Source organism: Manacus vitellinus, unplaced genomic scaffold, assembly GCF_001715985.3.
Source record: "Manacus vitellinus isolate BGI_N305 unplaced genomic scaffold, ASM171598v3 scaffold_40_pilon, whole genome shotgun sequence".
Classification (NCBI taxonomy): domain Eukaryota; kingdom Metazoa; phylum Chordata; class Aves; order Passeriformes; family Pipridae; genus Manacus; species Manacus vitellinus.
In genome coordinates, this window is record NW_021940541.1 from 6,477,474 (window position 1) to 6,498,209 (window position 20,736).

Consider the following 20,736-nt stretch of genomic DNA (forward strand, 5'->3'; position numbering starts at 1 on the left):
CAGGCAGGAGGGAGGGGAGCGAGGAGGGGGCGAACCCTGCCCTCTGCCCTCTGACCGCCGCCCGCAGCATGGGGAAGGCGGAAGCGGCGGAGCCGGCCCGGCAGGCCGGGCGGCGGCGGGGGGCAGCGCGGCGAGCGGCTGAGCGCGGACGGACGGAGGGACGCGACGGACGGAGGGACAGAGGGACGGACGGGAGGAGGCAGCCCGGCCCCGAGCCCCCCGCCGGCCCCGAGCCGCGACGGGCAGGGACAGCGGCGCCGCCGGCCCCGCCGGCGGCGGAGCGGCCGCGCCCGGGGGATGCCCTGGGGGGCCGGGCCGGGCCGGCGGCAGCGGCAGCGGCAGAGGCAGAGGCGGCAGGGGCGAGCCGCGGGCGGCCCGGAGCGGCTGCGGGGGAACCCCGGCCATGGAGCCGCGGGGGGGGCTGCGGGGCAAGGGGGCACCCGCGGGCTGGGCAGGGACAGCCGCGGCCAGCAGCGCTAGGGAGGCCGCAGAGCCCCTGACAGGTGTCCCCGGCCGTAAGTGCCCCTAGGCGGCCGCTCGAGGGGCGGCTCTGCTTGTTGCTGCTGCTGCGATCTTCAGCGATGATGCTGGCGGAGCAAGCCCAGAAGTGGTTCCCAACTCACGTGCAAGTTACGGTCCTTCAAGCCAAAGGTCTGAAGCCAAAAGGTAAAAATGGCAGCAACGATGCCTACACCATCATCCAGCTGGGCAAGGAGAAGTACTCCACCTCGGTGGCAGAGAAGACCCTGGACCCCGTCTGGAAGGAAGAGGCCTCCTTCGAGCTCCCTGGATTGCTCATGCAGGAGAATCCAGAAAAATACATCCTGTACCTGATCGTCATGCACAGGTCGCTGGTGGGGCTGGACAGGTTTTTGGGACAGGTGGCCATAAGCCTGAATGATATATTTGAAGACAAGCAAAGGCGGAAAACAGAGTAAGTGATGGTTGGCTTTCTTTCATTGTAATTTGTATGCCTTGTACGGTTGCACTTGGGGAGGGTGGGAAATAACCTGACCCTCAACGTACTTTGAAATTAAATCAGAACAGTTCTCTGTGAAATGTTGTGGTCAAACTCCTTAACGTCCACAGTTATGTCATTATGGCCTGACCTCTTCCAGAGAAGTTTACTGTAATCACAGTGGTTACCCTGTACAGGGAGGGAGTGTCAATAACATTAACTTTTTTGACAAATTCTTGTGTGTAACGTGAACTCATCACAGCCTGTTTTTCTAAGGATTTTTCTTTATTCTGCACAGGGCCATATCCCCATTCAGCTCCTACCTCAGTCTGGGCCATGCATGAGGCTCAGATGTCCTCAAAGCCTTGTGTTGTTCTCTTTAAAATTGTTTGCTTTCAGTTGCTGCAACCAAGCGTCTTTATAAATATTTTATATTTATGTTTTAGTGGTCAATGAACTGTGACTTAATGAAGGCTTACCACAACAGCACAGTGCTTTGCTGATCCTGATTAATCTTAGGCCGTGATCGTGCAGGCTGCACTGTACAGCAGGCCTCAACAGAGAAGACTGAAGAGAAATGTCAGCTGTTGTGGTAGCTTCCATCAGTACCTACATAAGCCTTTGTCAAATGAAGTTGCTGTTTGCCAGCAAATTCAGGCACTGGAATGCAAAAAAAAAAAAAAATTTAAAAAAAAGCATCATAGCAGTTAAGCTGAACTGTAAACTTATCTAATTCTCTGGGTTTTTCAACTAAATAGGAAAGTTGTTATAATTCCTAGTAAGGACAAAGATGTCTGGTACCTGTGTAATTTATCCTCCAAAGTCTATGGGAATAAACTGTAGGTATGAGTGTCCTGCAGGCGTGGCTGGGACTGCACGGTTTGGGTTTGTTCTAGTTGTGCTTGTCCCACAGAAGTTGTCTAGGAACACGTGGAGACCTCCAGGTGAGGTCTGTGTAGGCAGCGGTGTATGAACACTGACAGATCTTTCTGCAGGGGTTCAGAGCTTCCTTCTCCAGATGGTTTTCCTCCTCCAGTGTATCTTCAGTAGAACAGAAAGGCTCTGTAGAAAAATCTCAGCTGTTAAAGCCTGGTATTCATAATGGTGGTGGGTCTACGGTGAGGTGCTGGGCTTGGCATCAAAGTGACTAAAAGATTGGCATCACTTGTCTGTCACTGACTGTGCTGGGGTGTGAACTTACAGGAGGATGGAAAGGTGGAAATCCATGCAGCAACACCAGCCAGGTCTTGTTCATCAGACAACTGTTTCTGCAGAGACCACCTCAAACCCTGGTCCTGCTTCTGTGCAGTGGCTGAGGCTGAAGGAGCACCAAAGACAAGTCAAAGCTGTCTTTGCCCTGGTGTTTGTTTGCATTTGTAAACTACATATTTACCAAAACAGGATGTTAACAAACCATATAATAGGAAAGAAGAGGCTCGTGCTGAATATCTTGTGACTTCATTGTCTGGAGTATTATGCTTTTTAATTGCTTATCACTTTAGGGACAAACCAGTTATCTTGATGCAATACGTGGTAATGCCTGTAGCCTTGGGGTCTTAATTTCTGTTTATACTTGATTCAAGAAGTTTCAGTGCTCTTCAGACATGCATCTTAAAAATTCTTTAGTCATTAGTTGTAATTATCTTGCAAGTCAGTAGGTGACTGCCTTAGTTGCAACACCTAAATGCTCTACAGAAAAAAAGGGGAATGAATGAGGAAGGAATGCTACTAAATGTAAAGGCTATAAATATAGGTAGAAATATATATTCAGAAATTGGAGGGAAATATGTAATTATTCGTGTGTTACTGTGAGTAACAAAACCTAGAAAAAGAACCATAGGCTCTTGCACCAATTTTGGCAAAAATAGTATTGGAGACTTACAAAATTATTCCAGAAATTTTTGAGTGGGATCATTAACATAGTCCTTGTGATAGTTAAACAAAACATTCAGATCTCTGCACTACTCATATATGAAGTTATGCAGGGCTTCCTAGGTGTTCTTTATTTTTTCATTCCTTTCTGTAAGTGTGAGAGAGGAGCTCCTGCTATGGGAAGGTGCAGCAGTTCTCCCAGAGCTGGGATCCCCAGGGCTCCCCGGGACACCCGCACGTTCCTCGAGCTGGGCTGTGCAATGTGGGGCCGGGGGGGGGGATTTTTACAAACAGCCTGAGTCCTTTCTTCAGGAGTTCCTTGGGCATTTAAGATTGCAAATCTTATTAAAAGTTGATGTGTGTTAGGCTTCTAGAGCCGAACAGCCGTACTTGTAAAAGTCTTATGTAAGTGTAAAAGTGTGGCTGGTGGGGTTTTTGGCAGCGCGTACTCGCTTAGTGCCGATTTAAATTCTTATGAGCCACTGAAAGTCCAGTTCTCCCGTTGGTGTCTTTAGGTGCTTAGAAACCTCAAGAATGTCCTTTCTGAAACTCGCTTTTGAAAATAAAAATAACTCTGAGCCCTGAAGTGCGTGGATGCTTTGGAAGTTTTCACGGCTGTGTGCTCGTGCTGTTGCTGTCCCCTCTAAGCGTTACTTGGGCATGTGGGTGCAGGGTTGGGACGTGTGTGCAGGAGGGCAAACTTACATGAATATATTTGCAAATGTGATCTCAAACAAAGCACTCTTTTTTTGTTTTCCTTTTATTAAATGCTTTTTGATACAAAATATTTCTAGTCCTGTGTTGGCAGTAAACTGAGGGTAATATATTTGGACCTGAAGGCCTTCTAGCTGTGACTGTGGTGTGGGAACTGAGACACCCAGTGCCTTTCCCAACCAAGTCCAGAGCCTTTGTTACCAAAGTTTTCTGAGGGTTGAAAGCTATATTCATTGTTTCAGAAACACTAATCTGTTTTATTAAGCAATGTTTTTACTTTCAAATATGTTCAACAGGCTTGTGCTGTTATTAAATCCAGAGTTATTTTCTTATGTTGATGTAACCTTAACATTTCTTGCTTTGTTTGGGGATGAATGAGATCCAGTTATTTGATGAAGTGTCTATTGGTAATATTTCTACTTTTTAATATATTTAATAGCTTCCTCTTTCCAACACAGCTGTACATATGGTGCTGTAGGAGACAGACTCAAGAGTCACCAGGGTATTGCAAAAAAGATATTTAATATTCTGCACAATGCTGAACCCTGTCAGCAATTCCCTAGTGCTTTTTTAGTAAGGAGGTATGAGAAGTGAAGGCTACCAGCTGATTTCGAATTCCTAGGAAGACCATGGAGTGTGTGACATTTGGCTTTTTGTATATTTTTTTGATTTAATATTTTATAATTTGGAAGAAATAAATTTCAAAAGTCACTGCGGATTCGGGAACATTATGTTAGGGAAAAATAATCCTTTTTTTTGCCTGTATAACTTTTTTTTGCTATTCGTCACATCTTAAGAAACATACTCGCTGCATTAAAGTTTTCAGGCAGAGGCCTCATGATAGGATTTGCACATCTTGTGTTCTAATAAACTTGCTCTGGCTCAAGAGCTAATGAAACAAAGCCCTCTATTTACTACAACTCCTAGTGAAAGTTTTGTGTGCACCACAGTGCAGTGGTGCAGTGTCCTTTTCCTGCTGAAACTGGTGATTTTGGGAAGTATTAAAAATAAGTATTCCTGGAACAGTGAGATCCAGCTGCGGCTCAGATGGTCCCTGACCAGGTCTGTTCCAGGGACTTCATCCAAAGCATCTGCAGGATCCCAGGTCGTGTTCTTGCCCTCTCAGTGCAGAGATGCCCATCACCCTGTGCAAGGTTGTGAGGTTGTAATTGGAAATGGACAGGGACTTCCCACTTCTGCTCTTTTCTCAGAGCTGAAAACTAGGCTGCAGATGTGGAGAGATTTTAGTGAGGTTTGTCAGCAGTTCAGAAAGCTTGGGAGATACTGCTTGACTGGAAGCATATTTAGCATAAGTTTCCGAATGTTACATTTCTGACATGACTTTTATTTCTTGCAGTGGCGTCGTGTGAGTTTTTTAATTCATCCTGAGAAATACATGACAGGTTTTGTGGTCTGCTCTTGCAAAATAAATATACCTCTTCTACTCTTGCATTTGAAATGTAAATTATGAGCAACAAATGTGCTGTTTTAAAGCATGTGTGCTTTTTTGTAGTAATTTCAGTTCAGTTATAATTCATGGTTGCCTTAATGCTGCTGATAATCTGACTGCACAGCATCAAAACAAATTTTTGAATTACCGTGGAATAAAAAAATACTCATTTACTGACATGTCTTAATTTATTGAAGTATTTTCCAGTTGTTTTTCATAATGACTGTGCTTAGGTTTTTTTCACCTGTGGGCTAAAAGAACACAGCAAGAGAAGAACAAATTTCTGTTAGCTTTCACCATGATGTTACTTATTTCATCAGCTTTTGCTTCATCCTTGTTACTAATTCCACTCTGTTTATTGTCCATTCCTTTATTAGCTTTCCTGGACAGCTAATTTTATTGTATGTTCAGCTGATTTAAGATGCAGCTCTTGTCTGGAATGTTATAAATTTGAGGAGGCAGGAGATGCAGAGTTACTATTTCTTATGGAAATGTCGGAGGAGACATCTTTATTTGTGATTTAATTCCTCTTCTCCCCGGCGTCTGTAATACCTCAACAACACCCCCCTACACACACACTCACAAATTGCAGCACTCTTGTTAAAAACAATGCTTATTTGAGCACAGTGAAGGAATCTTGGCCTCATCTAAGAGACTTCTCTACTTACATTGATCATAAAAAATAGTCAGAACCAGCTTCTCAGCAAGCAAATAGAAAGAACTAATGACTGACCACAGTCACTGCCCCAGTGCTGCTGAGCTTCCTGGAAGATGTGCACATTGTGTGTCTTCCTCCAGATTGATGTGAATTCTTTCCTGGCAGCCTCCTGCTTGGATATGAACAGGTTCCATCTTCAGCTGCCTCTTCTCTGTCCTCTCTCTCACCTGTAGCAGCACAGGCAAGAGGAGGCACTGGAGTAGGTGGCTTCAAATACAGCTTGAATTATGAACAAGCAAACAACTGGTAAATTGTTAGTATGTTAATAATATTTCTACAAAATATAGCATACTATTATGTACTAATTTTTAGTCTTAAATTTAGGTAAAACCAGAAAAATGCATTTTAAGTGATAAATCTCAGTAGCAGTGGAATTAGCAGGCTGTAACAGAAAATGTCAAAATGTTGTCATTGAAGCAAGAGAAGAATCTTGTTCCACTCGAGTCAAAAGTGGGAAAAGTAGTGACTGAGAAATTTGTTAAAGGCACAGAAATAAAGAGGAGCCTGGAGATTCCATATGAGTAGTTTTGTGGCACCAGTCAGTAAATGTAAAAAAAATGAAGGAAGGTTAGTAGTGAGGAACAGAAGAGAAAATGGTTATGGGAGAAAATAAACTTCTGCCCAGTTGTAGCTTTATGGAATTATAGTGATATTTTCCAATTATCTGGTAATATTCCCAGCATTTACATTTTGACAACAAATGCATGCAGATCCTCTGAGTAAGTCATAGTTCTGAGTCAGAGTCTAAGTGCCATCTGGATTGAAATGCTTCTCCGTTGTCTGTGCACACACACACTGAAATAGCTGGCCTTAACTCTCATACCTGCAGTTATTTTGTTTCTAAAATAAAAATATTTGCATGTAGCCTTTAGCCAAAATCAGAAGTAAACTAAGACCACTTTCATTACTGTGATTGCAGTCAATGTTGGCTGACTCCATAGTGAGGGTGTTGTGATGTCTGTCAGTTCCCATATGTTTTGTGGTGTTACAATGTCACTCTGTAATATTTATTTTAAACTCTTACTTTGAATATGTCATTTCACTTGGCTTCCAGAAAGTAATAGTATTCATCTTTGTGAGTGTCATCACTTATTTTAATAAATAATCTGTTTTCTTCTTAATTTCCCCTCATGCACAATGTCTGTGCTCAGCCCCTTGCCTTAATTTTCCTACTTGCTGACTTTTGGGGCTGTCTCTCAGTGTGGTATCAGAATGATTTATCACAAAACATACTTCTGCATTTTTCAAAGTGCATATGCTGCTAATGAAAATGTCAGTTGTGGGCTGTGGGTGCTGTTTTTTTTATCAATTAGCTGTGGACATTTGTGTTAGTGGGGTTTTCTGAAGCAAGTTTCTTCAGTGTGTCTGGGTTGGTAGTAGTCATCTTAGATGGAGAAGTACTTCTTGCCTGTGACAGTAATGGACATGTTCTGCCACTGGCATTCTGATGATCTTTTATAGGTTTAGAAGTATTTGCTGCTATAGAAAATACCCCTCGTTCCTGTGTAGCAGATGAAGGGTGTTTAGGTCAGGATGCTGATTTCTACGTGTAAAATCAAGGTTAGAAGCCTTGCAGATGCTGTGACGATTATGGGGCTTTTTGAAATACTCCTTCAGTAATTTGTGAATTAAAATACAGACTTTGAAAAATTCTTTGGGTGCAAACTAATGCTTCCAGCAAAACAAAACTACATCAGCTCAACAGATAATTATTGAGTAGAGTGAAGGCAGAGCAGTGTATTTGAGAAGCAGGGAAATGAGTGAGAAAATTCCTTCAATACTTTCCAGCTTTGGCACTGGCAAGAAGACGGAGTCAGGAGATCATCTGTCATGCACAGGTTGAATGTTCTGGCTGGAAGACTTATGATTCCTGTTGGAATTGGTAGACAAGTTACCCAGTGATTTTGGAGGCAGTTAAACTATATAATTAAAATGTAATTGAAATTATGTAGTGGTTTTTCTTACCCATGCTGTTACTGTTTTTCTTACCCACAGTCAGCCAGTGCTGGTCCCTGTTACATGGTGAGCAGAATAGGCTGAGTGATGCTTCTTCAAAGGAAAGAGAGGGATGTGACTTGGAACTGTCAAATTCCATGGCAGATTTGGGGGACAAATTAAATTAAAAAGGGGGAGGCAAAAAACCAGTTGAAGAAAATGTGTTGGAAATGTCAGTACATTTGTAGATCACTAACTATTTAAATGGAATAGGCAGGCCAGAATTTTGTAACTTGCTCATTTATAGTAGCTTATTTCAGTTTTCTCCTTCACTCTTCCTGCCTGTCTTTAGTAAGGTAAAGGGTTCATTGCTGCTAATACTGCACAATTTACTTTATGGTATGCAGAAGGTGGTTATTGTCTTTGCTAGAAAAAAAGGGAGTTTGCTTTTTCCACCCCTGATTGTAGATATGGCCAAACCCAGGGGGTTTTATCATGATTAGAAAGTAGCCATGTTTCTTCAGTTAAAAGTTTAGCTTTTCAGGACTGCCTGGTCAGCAGGATTTTTCCTATTCAGCCTTGAATGTTGATCATCTCTTTGCATGTTCAAAAATTGTCAGCATACAGAGTGGCAATTATGTAAAAGTAAAAATGATCAGAACCCCGTGCAAGGCAGGCAAAGCCCATCAGCACACTCAAAAACAGATGAGAGAAAGCAGCAAGGGTTGTTCTGATGGAAGCCATAGGGAAAAATCCGAAATTAGGGGGTGTATGGAGGACGTTGCCCTACAGAACATTGGAAGGTGAGAGCAAGAAGTATGAATGTGATTCAGAAGGCAATAGGGCTTCCTTTGAAGTTGGGAAAATTTGCCAGACTTTGTACAAGGTCTGTTTAAATAAAGACTGTCTGCAAGACTGGATGTAATATTTGGTTATTAAATAAAAGGGCATCTGCTCTCATAAAAGCCACCCTGTTTTGTTCATGTGTGTTATTGGCTATTTTCCTACTTTGTACAGACTTTCTATAGAATCAGCTCGTGGCAGCCTGACAAATGGAGCATTTACTGTGGCTAAAAGTACTGTAAACAAAACCAAAATAGCAAGTTTTATTGGCTTTTATAATACATTACAATTTCTTAAATTGGCAGTGGTATAGTGGAATTTGGTATTTTAGGACCGAAATGTTGTTATCTGCAAGCAGCGGACTTCATTTTCCAGCTCTTTTTTCTGTTACACACAGTGCTGCTTTTTGTGTTTGTTGCTCACGCCCATGTGTTGTCAAAACAGATTCTAATAAGAAACATTTACAGGCTCAGTTGCTCGTTCACGTGCGGCTCCACACAAATGCATTGCCTGCATTTGTTCTCATCTGTTCAAAAAAGTAATTAGTTGCCTTTGAATTTGAGGGAAATCATGATTCAAGTCTGCTTCTCGTATTGTCTCGTTATGAGCTGAAGCATATGGGACCTTCATTATAACTAAAACAAGATAAACTCTCCAAGGTAACAAAGAAACCTCCTTGAAATGCCTATGAAAATTAAATATCTGTCTTTTATACAATGATCTGATCCAGCAATCGTTATTCAAATAGAAATTCCACTGAAGTCCAGAGGAATTTTGCTGGAGTAACAGAGTTTGTGACTGAATTCTGTTGGAGTCAGCAGCAGTGTTGAACCTGGTCCCAGCAGGTACGAGGCTCAGTCCCGTGTGCTCTTCTGGTGTCTTCCCTGGGTAAGGGGAGTTCCTTTGTTTTCCCAACTTATTTTTAGTGGTGAAGAAGAGGTGAATTTCAAAATATTAAGTGGAGGTATTGCTGTTAGCAGGTGAGTACTGGCAGTGGCACAGAGTGTTTGGTGATTGATGATAAGAATGCCAATAATTGAGTTAAATTAATTTTTAAAATAAGATACTTTCTTCCACACAGCAAAAACTTAAGAATTTGTGTCTTGATATTGTTCTAAAACAAGTTAACAAGTGTCATACACCAGTTTCAAGCTTTGGTAGTTCCTAAGTAGGAACATAGGAAAATTCAGCAGTCTGATCAGAGGTACAGTATTAATGTTTAAGACCCGTGAGGAGAGGGGAAGAGGGAATAAGGGAATGTTGTGTTACAGTGTAGGCCGAGCCATTACATTTAAATGTCAAAAAGTGAGGTCCTCTCTGCCTATTAAGTCTCTTGAAATACTCATGAGCCTTATTTGTAGTTATGTGTATATTTAATGTCTGTCTAAGGAATCATGGGAGCACTTTCTCAGTTACAGGGTGATTTTGGGTTTGAGCTTTTCTCTGCACAGACAGGATCTCTCTGAGCAAGGGCTTGCCCATTATGGCTGTGTATTTTTTCATATTTTTTTAAGAAAAAATGTGAACAGATTTTCTTTTAAAGGAGAGTTTTAAAGAAAGTAGGCTGTCTTGTCTTCCCATTTTTGCAGTATTATATAGCACAAAAAACTTCCTTGTGGTTCTGTTGTGTGTGTTTTCTGTAATGAGTCTATAGATGACTTAGAGTGTTTCTGGAATCAGTTACCAAAGAAGTGAAACGTTATTAACTAAAAGGAAAAACGATCCATCTTCTTCAGACACATATTTCAGGTTTTGCATTTCATTTAAAATACATAAATGAAGTTACCTCACAACAGAAGAAAAACTTTCTTCCTAAAGGTTTAATTATCCTCCTACTGGTTTGAACTTCTGGGTCTACTGGTCTGGATTCATGTTGTTCAGTGCCAGGACAGAGGAGGTCTGATATATCTTAATTATTCTGGTTCAGTATGAAACATAAAATCTTGTGGACATCACAAAGCAACAAAAAAAGGCTTAATACTCTCTATCCTCATGTTATTTCTTTAGTGTGTCATTTTTAGAAGTATTTTCTCAACTCAAATAACAGTATCTCTGCCTGAAAATTTGGTTTCAGCTGTCACCTTTAAAAATATTTATGAAATCTGAAAGGAAATGGAGGGTTATTTTTCTCCTTTCCTGACCTTGTTTTCTGTATTTGACAGGACTGAATAATGTATGAATAACTCTGCAATCAGTTTTGCATCTGTGCCGATAGGCAATTTAATTTCTTGGTCTCCAATTCAGGAGTTACTTCCTCATGGTGATGAGCTGCTCTGTTAATCTGTGTGCATACAATTCTGCTGGCAGTGGGTTTAGAGCATTCCTTTGGAGCTGCTGGATCTGAAATGTGCCCTCGTGCCCCTTTTGAAATAGGGAAGGGCTGTTGGTGATGGTTGTGGAGAAGGGATCATCTGGGTCATTCATTTGGGTGAAGCTGTGGAGGGAAGACTGAGCCAAAATTCTGCAGATGCTTCCATGGGACAATGGAGCACAATAGGGGATGAATAAGACACTTGGATAATGATAAAGCTTTAGTTGGACCTGGCAAGGAAGCACACTTGGCTTTTTGAAGCAGATGATCACACCTTTGATCTCTTTTCAAGGAGTGGGGATTTACATCACAGTTCCAAAGCCTGTGGAAATATTTCTGAAGTTAATCCTGCTGGTGACCTGCAAAGGAGAGGATGGCTGTAGATGCACCTCTGTGCTCACAGCTCTGCACCTCATGCTCCTGGAGTTGCTGTCAGCATCCCTGGGGATGCAGTTGCAGAACTGAAATGGTAGTTGGCTGTTCAGAGGTCTCAGACATCTCTTTGCTCATGCAGTTGACACAAATCTTAACCAGCGGTCAGAAGGAAGGGGTAGAGGGGAAAATGTTTGCTAGTGTGTAAACCTGAGCAAAACCAAAGGAGAAAAGGTTACCAGATTAGGGAGTTGCCACATTAATATACGTTATATTAATGTACATTAATACACATCACTGATAAATATAGAGCACTTGAAAGCTATCAAGTGTTCTTTAAAATAGCAAAATAAAATGTAGCTGTATTTATCATTCACATGAGGTACAAATTCTCCTTCACAAGCAGATGTGAGCCCATTAGCTTTGATGAAGTTTAGTAAGCTTCCAGGGTTTGCTGTTGGTTTTCAAAGCAGGTGAACACTGTGAAGAGCTCCCTACTTGCTTAGTTATTTTCTGTTGCAAAAACGAATATAAACAAAGAAGCTTTTCAGTACAGGAATAATTGAATCTTTGATACAGGATTTGGGTTTTCATCTTTCAGATTATACTGACCCGATGCATTAACCCACTAACCAGAGTTTAATGAGTAACCTCCAGAAAACACAACTGAATTTGCTCTTTTTCTCCTTTAAGGTGGTTTCCTCTAGAGTCCAGACAAGGGAAGAGAACTAAAGACAGAGGAGAAATAAAGGTCAATATTCAGTTTATGAGGAATAACATGACAGCAAGTATGTTTGATTTGTCAATGAAGGACAAAACCAAATCCCCTTTTGCTAAACTAAAAGACAAAATGAAGGGTCGGAAAAACGATGGGACGTTTTCGGACACATCCTCTGCAATCATCCCAAGTACTCACATACCTGATGCAAACATAGAGCTGGGTAGTGGGGAAGTACAGATGAAATCCAAACCAAAAAAACCTTTCCTTTTGGGACCTCAGAGGTTGTCCTCAGCTCACTCGATGTCGGATCTGACGGGCCCGCACGTCTCCTCCGAGAGGGTGAAATCCGGCACCGTTGGCTACTCCCACCTCTTCAGGCGCCAGCTGGAGTCCTTTGGCTCCGTGGATGAAGGGGGTGAGTAAAACTCATGGCCACTACAAACACAGTTCCCTGCTAGTAGGGCATTCAAAATCTGTTTCTTCAGTTCATGAAGCAATACAAGGCCAAAAAGTAAATAAATATTGCTGACCTAGTTTTTTTTACTTCCTTTAGTTGGTGGTAGCTCATCATTCCTACTTCTGAGCATAAGAAATTACTTATTTTGTGAAAATATATGATAATTTAGCTTTTCTTATGTTCTCATTCGAGAGTATATTGTAGTGAAGCATTGCATTCTGGGACTATAGGCAAAATAGCACCTTGTGAGAAAAAAGTTTAATTAAAAAGTTGAAAACTATCACCAATTTTTAAATGTGATTTATACAAAGAACTGAAAATACTTTGCTGTGTTCAAAGTTATTATGCAGCAACAGACTACTATCTCTTTCTGGAATGGCTCACTAGTCATAGCTGTCTTTTCTGTAGAACTTAGTTTTCACACAGGAAACAAAAATTTCCTGTAGTATCTATCTATAAACATTTCTGAACCACAAAGCCAAGCTGTTAATTTATTTTTTTTTTAAATAGCTTAGTTACTCATCAGAATTTTGAACTGACACTCCCTTGCAGAGGTCCTAGATCTGAGCTAAACTGGGTTTTCTGCATGTCATAAACTGTGGTACTGTGTCTATTGATAATATACTAATGACAGATTGTTTGCAGGGAGTCTAAAATCTCCACACAGAAGGACATTAAGTGTTGATACTTCTAAAATGAACCAGCTTGACAGCACGGTTGATGAAGCTGCACTTGAAGCACAAAATGACCCATTTACCAATGTGAGTGCTTCGTTACCCCAAAAATTTGCCACACTGCCAAGACAGAAGAACCCGTTTGAAGAGAGCCCAGCAACGTGGGATCAGAACATAAGTCTGTTCTCCAAACCCGGGGAAATCAGGAGAGAACTGAAGAAAGAGAAAAAGGAGAAAGTTAGTCTTTTTGAGAGAGTGACTGGAAAAAAAGATGGCAAGAGGTCAGATAAACTCAGCAATGGGGGATCAGACAGTTCCACTGACCTGAAATCGCCCGGGGTGGTCGGGGAAGCTCATCAGGAGAGTTTTGATTATGAGCCAACTAATCCCTTTGTGACGAACTTCAAGCCCACAAGCATGTTGCCATCTTCAAGGTAGGCTTCAGTCTGATATCTTCAACATGTGATATAAATGAAAATGTGAAGTGTTGAGGAACACCATCTTTGTGCTTCATATGCCTTTATATCATTGCTTGTCTGTTTCTGAGTAAAAGTTATAAACTTTTTATATCATTTTCTTCATTTTGAAGTGACCTTTTTATTACTATTTATTACTGTTTTTATTACTATTTATTTTATATGTACTGTGAATGTTCTTGGGTACTTGCATCTGTGGAAGACCTTGTTTGTGCTTCAGAATGGCTTCTTCCTTCCTGAAAGTCTTCTGCTTTCACTGAACACTTACTGCTAATTATTGCATTGCCCAAAGTCAGGCTTTTAGAGGGAAAAATTTCAAATCTAAGGGAAGAATAAAATGAAATAAATAAAAGAGCAAAGAAAATGTGAGTAGTGAAAACAAGTCCTGTGGATGTCACTGTGTGAGGGGAAAAAAGAGTATTTAGGTTCTATATGTTAGAGTACAAGAATTAAATACCATTTTATTTCTAATTGGGGACATCCACATGGCCACCCACCTCTCTTGAATTCCTTTGGCTTTCTGTGGATGGAAATCCTTGCACAAGGCAGCAGTTTAGGGGTTGAGCAGAATGAATTAAGTCCCCAGGGCTGATAAGAAACTTTGATTTAAATAATCCACTTTAATCTTTGTCTATCAACACTTTACCTGTTGTCCTTAAGAAAAAAAAAAGTGTAACCCACAGTTAGATTTCTTTCTGGCCTTTGTTTACTAGTGAGGAAGATACACTCTCTGTCTCTCTGTCCACACACCCTCACATATACTGTTCCCAATAGATAAATGTTTAAGAAGTTAAATAATTAACTTTTATTCATTTGCATTTTTTTTAATGGTATATTGTATATTAATGTCCTTGTTTTTTCAAGGTAATGATTAATTTCTATTTAAGGACTTAAATTTGGTAGAAAATGCATTTAAAATTAAAATGCTCCAAACTGTAATCTTAAGATTGGAAAATAAATCACTGTTTTAAATGGAAAACATGTTCTAACAAATTTTCCTTCTCCTGTGTATTAATTCCTTAATTAATGACATGGGAGTAGTTTCTTAAAAAGAAATAAAAACTTGTTTTTTGTTATCTTATTCTTTAAGATTTTAGAACAGGGTGATCTTATTGTATCTGAACTCAGTTTTATTCATAGTTAGAATGCATGCACTCCTGATTTAACCTTAGAGTAATTTTCTTAACAAAAGTAATGGTGGATGTTAATTACATAAATGGACTGAACTGGAACTGCTGTAGAAAAGATTCAGTTGTTAGAAGCTCACACAGACTTCAATGAATTATCTTCTTAGTGTCTTCTGTGAGTCAGGTCAGTTCCTAGTGTCTGCAATAACATGTTTACAGGCAGTCCTGGAATATTAGTTATTTAATAAAGGCTTTCTCTGGATTAGAGGAAGGTTAGGTTGTAGCTTGGTTTGTCAGAAGTTAAACTTCCGTTTAAATAAGCTGCTTTAAAGAGAAATAATTTAAATAACAATTAAAACTACATAGCATTTAATTTTTTTAAAATGAAACACTGTATTCAGGCAGATGCTAGATATAAGCAGTGAAATCTTTTGAAGTTCTTGAATGCAGCAAATCTTGATAAATATAAATCTTTAATGGTAATCATGATGGACTTCTTTTTCTTTATTTTGTAATTAAAAAGCTCATCAGAGTGCCCATTCAGAAGGACTCCAGTCATTTGTTTCCCTCTTTGTATGAGAGTCTCTTTTACTAGTTCTTGACTTTTATGTAAACATAAACTTTTGATAAAACAAATAGATATTATTTTATTTTCAAAAAGAAAAAAAATAAACGTTTTGACCTTTTCTATCAGGCAGCTATTATGGAATAGTATCTAGCGTGCAATAAGTTGAGTTAGAAGCTCTTGATTTTTATGTGTTCCATTATTATGTTCTGTGCAAACCTTTTAGACTTAGTTTACTTTCTTTCAAATGTATCTTGTACAATTATTTTCTTTTGAAGTAGAAACTAATACAAAATGTGCATATTTAATAAGTTTACAGTTTGAGTTTACCTTTTATCTGTGGAGGATTTGTCGAAGAGAGTCCCATTTTTAATTTTTTTGAACTAGTAATACTGTAAGAAAGAATTGCATGAATCTGTGGGCACAAAATACATGAGGCTGGGTAATGAATTCAGTATGCAGAAAGCATGGACAGGGAATTTAGACCCTGAGTTGGTTTTTATTTACTCAACATGCTATTAAGCTCTTTTGGATGGATCCCATTTCTGCAAGCGAATCAGGCAGTGTGTTGTTATTAAGGTGTGTCCCAGATGAGTGTTCTGCTGTGGGGAGGTGTTTGCTCGGCACTTGGATCTCCCAATTAACCCAGTTAGCTCAGCCTTGGTGTGAGGGATGGAACAGTCCTGGGGCTGTGAGCTGGGCTCCTGTCTGACGAAATTCAGCTGGAAGGTGGGTCCCAGGAGCACACTGTAACCACAGAAGGACAGCCAGTCTGGGGGACCAGGCTGGAGATAAAGCAAAGTGGAAGGAAAAAAAAAAACGACAATAAACAAACCACAACAACTCTTCCTCCAAAGAAAACCCCCTGACCCAAACCAGCTCCCCCCGTGTGTGGTGTGGGTGTGACCTCTCAGCAGTGATGGGGCTGTGCCTGGGAACTTGGTGGGAGGCTCTGCAGTGACTTTGGGGGGCTTTGGGTCGGGTCCTAATTACCAAAGTCCATCCTAATGAACTGTGGTTGGTAAGTTACTGAGCAGTAAATTGTGGAGAACATCAGTGCTGGGCGGGTGAGCTGCAGACAGAGCTGCTGAATAGCCCTTCACCCAGCCCATCCTTCCTTCTAGCTGAGCGTATGCATGCTCTGTCACTAATTACTCTGATGTACTAATCTTCATTCTTTTCATTAGTAAATCTGCCACGTGTTTCTCAGCTGATGATACAGAAAATGTAGAAGTGGTTCAGCAACAGTTACGGGATTTATTTTTTTCTAAAAGCAAGTGTCTCAGGATTATTTGAAAATCATTATTTATTTTTGTTACTATTATTTATTATTTTTCTTTCAAGGAGGTTTAAGAAGTATTTTGGAAAAGCAAAAGAAAACCTGCTTGCTTTGTATATAATACTAGTTATCAGGAAATCACAAAATATGGACCTCTGATTTCTATTAATCTCTGACCTGGCAAAGGCTTTTTCTTTGGCTTTGGCAAAATCACCTAGATCTGTAAAATGGGGATGATATTTTGTTACCCCCTGGAAATGCTGAGTGGATAAATTAGTATTTTTTAACATTTTTATAGGTATTGTATTGCAGTATTACATAAGTGTTAAGATTGAGGGGTTATATTGTTGGGTGTAGGCGTAATACAGATATTTATGAGCTGACTTCCTGACAATTTAAAAATGCAGGAGTCTCATAGTGAAACAAAAAATGCTATTTTAGCAAATATTACAAAATCTGTTGGTTCCAGAGGTTTTATATCATACAGCCAGTGAAGAATTTTTAAGCAAACAATATGTCCAGTGTTCTTCAGGCCAGCATTTACCAAGGACAGCTTTGTCTTCCTACTTCTTAATCCACTGCTTTGAAACTTTGACCTAATATTGCCTTAAATTGAATTTGTTCTTACAATCACTGCTATTGTCATGGCTCTCAAGAGGTTAATTTGCAGTCAGAAGCCACGTGGATTTTGTATTGAACACAGTTAAAGAAACTGAAGGTTGTTTTGTGCCATAACCAAACCTGGTGCATCATTTTTCTGAAATTGTTTTTGTTTAGGAAAATACATGACACCACACTACAGGCTAATAAACTGATGTGCAAATTTCTCAATTTACACCACTTGACAAGTGCTAAAAGAAAAGCATCTTTAATTTTAATGTGTTATTAGGACCTTTTTAGAGAGATTGTACAAGTTATTAACAAGGTCCTCTGAGACAGGAGACGGGTAATTAACAAGACCTACAGAAAGAGAGTTTAGGTAATTAATGAGATCTTAGGCACTGGACACAGGGAGACAAACAGGCCAATATTTAAAGCTGACAGGTTGTTACTCGTCTGATCCAATTGCAGATCTGGGAAACTGGATTGATAGGTGTTTGGGAGCTTTCTACTAAACATTGTATATAATGTTATACATAATTATGTATATAAAATACATACACATATACAAACAAGGTAAGTGTGTGTCTGTATATACATATATATGTATGCACATATAGGGAGAAGCATTAAAAAACCCCTTCTAAAATATGACTTCTGTTAAACTTCAGAGAAAAGAAGATAAAGCTTGTGCCTACGTACAAATTGCAGTTTATCTCAAGTTCTGACAGTAGGATGTTACATTCTAACCAGTGTGGAAGATGGGATAGTGGAGGAGAAAGAAACCTCTGTCTTGCTGGGATTCACTGTAACAATTATGAACCATGCTCATACTTATAACAGTCCCTGGTCAATTGGAGCATAAATTATAAAAATACTACTTAATATTTTTTTCTGTGTTCTCTTACTGCTTGAGCGTTTTTTAAAATTTGCAGCTCAAAAAGAAAAAAACCAGCAACCCAACCCTTAAACTGTTTCTGCTTTGTCATTTGTGAATGTGGTTATTTTCTTCAGCCCTGTGCTCTCCTCACATGTGGCTGTTGGAGCTGCCTGCCTCTCCAGTGGCACCTGTGCCAAACAGTTTCATTCTTCCTCATGGAGGAATATTTGAAATCAGCAATGTCGCTGCACTGGGACAAGTTCATTATTAGGCTGGTTAAAAAACAAATGAGGTGCCATGAAAACACGGGGCTCTTGGTAAGAGCAGTGTGTTTGGATCCTGTTGAGTTTAAAGAACAGCTGGTGTCTGCTCCATTTCCACAGACATTCACATTTTGTGTGTGTGATGGTCAGCCAGCCACAGAAGCTTTGCCAAACCGTGGTGTTCCCCTGCCTGGGTCACTGCTTGAGCTGAATTAGCAGGTACCTGTCCCTACTCAACTGTAAAGTAAAACCTGTTCCCTTAAACCACACTGAAGGTCAGTTATTAGTGCAATAACTCCAACATCATCAAAGAGAAGTGACTGTTAAATGGGTTCAATCCTATGTAGTTACTGGCCACAGCTCCATTGGAATGACCCCCAAAAGTTGCCTGATCAGAGCACAGGGTTGTAATGGTTGTATATTTATTTGCCAAATAGATCATCCAGTGTACAGTACAGTTCACTATTTCTAATTTTCACATGCCTTTTTGGGAAATGTTCTTCTCTCACGAGTTTATTACTGTGCTTACTGGAGTAATAAAGTCTGTTCTGACATTTTGGCATATTTATGTCTCTGTTGGTCAAAAAACAACATCAGGTGAATTATGCTATTTTCAGAATTTTGTTTCCTCTGTCAGTGGTAGCATGTCTTATTTTAAGAGCAATGCACTTCTGCATTGCTTTTCTTGAAATGAGTATATTTTTTTCAGTTCTCTGTGGAAGTTAGACTAGACTTTAGTCAGTCTGATCTCTAGTCAAGGTAAAATATTGATGGACGATGCCAGTGCTTTAACTGTACTGTAGACTGTTAATATTTGTTAATTCAGCATGGTAAAGCTGTCAGTAGAGTATTATTTCAACAAAAGAAATACCTTGCTGGTACATGAGAGGTAAAGGGATATTACAAAGCAAGCAGAAGCCATGCAGGGATTCTTGGTCTGTCCTGCCAGGTCTGTTACCATCTGGTTTAGAAAGATCACTGCATGTGATGAGAGAATAATGAAATCTTTTGCAGAGCTCCTACAAAGCAATGGGCACAGCATTTGGGGCATTACTAAGGGGAGTTGGAGCAATCAATTCTTGCAGAGATATTGTAGAAATACTTAGTATTAATCTTGACTTTTCAGAGTCTTCATCAGAAATCACTCCTAATTAGTTGACTGTTTTGGGAATACTCCTAGGAAAGTTCATCCTGCTGGCTGCATGAAGAGATTTTTTCAAGCTTTCACTGTCTGTTGGTGCACATTAAGGCATATGAAATCTTTTTTGAGAGCACACATGAGCCACATTATCTTTCCCAAGGGAAAATGCATGGCCTGTTCTATCTTATTTTACAAAAGAATAATCTAATAGTTATACTCAGTTTATTAATAAGTGTAGAGATGATGGGCAATTTTTTTTTCTGTTTCATTATAAGAGCTAAAAATTAGTTCTATTTTTTTAATAATTTAAAAATGGTTCTGGAAGTTTCAGTATAAAATTTTACTTTAGGGTTGTTTGGTTTTTTGTTTTTGTTTTTTTTTTCTTTTTGTTGACTTACAGATCTCCAATAATAGTGTCTTCTAGTGAAGATGCTGGCACAACTTTTAGTATGACAGTTCTTTAGTGGTCTCTAGAGAATAAAATTTCATTAGCTTTTTTAACCATAGCACAACTGCTTCGTAAAAGAAAGAATTTTTATGTATTTAAAAATAATAACTTTTAATGTAAAACTGTTGTTGCTTGTTTCCTGAAACTGTAATTATAAGTCAGCTGAGTACACTTTATGAGATCACTTTTAATTTTAGAATGTCTTGTGAGTCCTGAATAACAAATGAATTTGCACTAGTAATGTGTCCAGCAGTGTGCAAGTGTTATTGTTTTAAAATACTACTTGTTTTTTGGCAGGAGAAGTCCAGCATTCTGGTAGGGCTCATGCAGGCAGCAGTGCCAGACAGCTCAGATTTGGTCACCAGCCTGTTGTGGATCCCAGTCCATGTGTGTTTTCAGAACAAAGGCAAAATTCTGTTAAATTCTTCGAGTTGATTTAACTGAAAGTTTTTGTGCTTCTGTGTAGCTGCATTGTGTTTTTGCTGCTGTAAATTTGAAATACATGTGAGCCCCAAGAGAAGAGGCTGCTCCCCTGAAGGGTGTGTTGTTCAGGGCCAGGATGGAGCGTTGTGTTCTGAGACTGGAACTTCGTCTCGTGGGACTTCTTTATCTCATGGAACTTCTTCATCTCGTGGAACCTTCTGCCCCCTTTGAAGGGCAGCAGTGTGCTCCTGAACAGACCGTTTCCAAAGGAGTCTATGGAAAGAACATGTAGCTTGAAAACAAATGATTTGCAAGAAAAGTAAGCAGAGTTCAGGTTTTTCAGTCCGTTTTCTTCACTCTTGGCATCAGGCTTTATAGGAATATTAAGAAAACAGAGTGACAGCAACAAAACCTGATACTCTTCTTGTGTTCCTCTGGACACAAGCTCCAAAAGGCCATGGAACGTGGCTTGACAGCAGAACAATTTATGGAGTGCAGTCTGTGAAGTG

At 39.9% G+C, this 20,736-nt stretch overlaps 1 protein-coding gene across 1 annotated transcript in view; it reads left to right on the forward strand.

The window, feature by feature from the left end:
• The first annotated feature begins 480 nt into the window (after positions 1–480).
• RAB11FIP2 (RAB11 family interacting protein 2) overlaps positions 481–20,736 on the forward strand; it is a 33,181-nt gene continuing 12,925 nt past the window's right edge. The window contains exons 1-3 of the mRNA XM_008922413.4: positions 481–934; positions 11,867–12,309; positions 12,997–13,459. Of these exons, the coding sequence (XP_008920661.1) occupies positions 582–934; positions 11,867–12,309; positions 12,997–13,459 (1,259 nt within the window). The 5' untranslated portion in view covers positions 481–581. The remainder of the gene's footprint in view (positions 935–11,866; positions 12,310–12,996; positions 13,460–20,736) is intronic.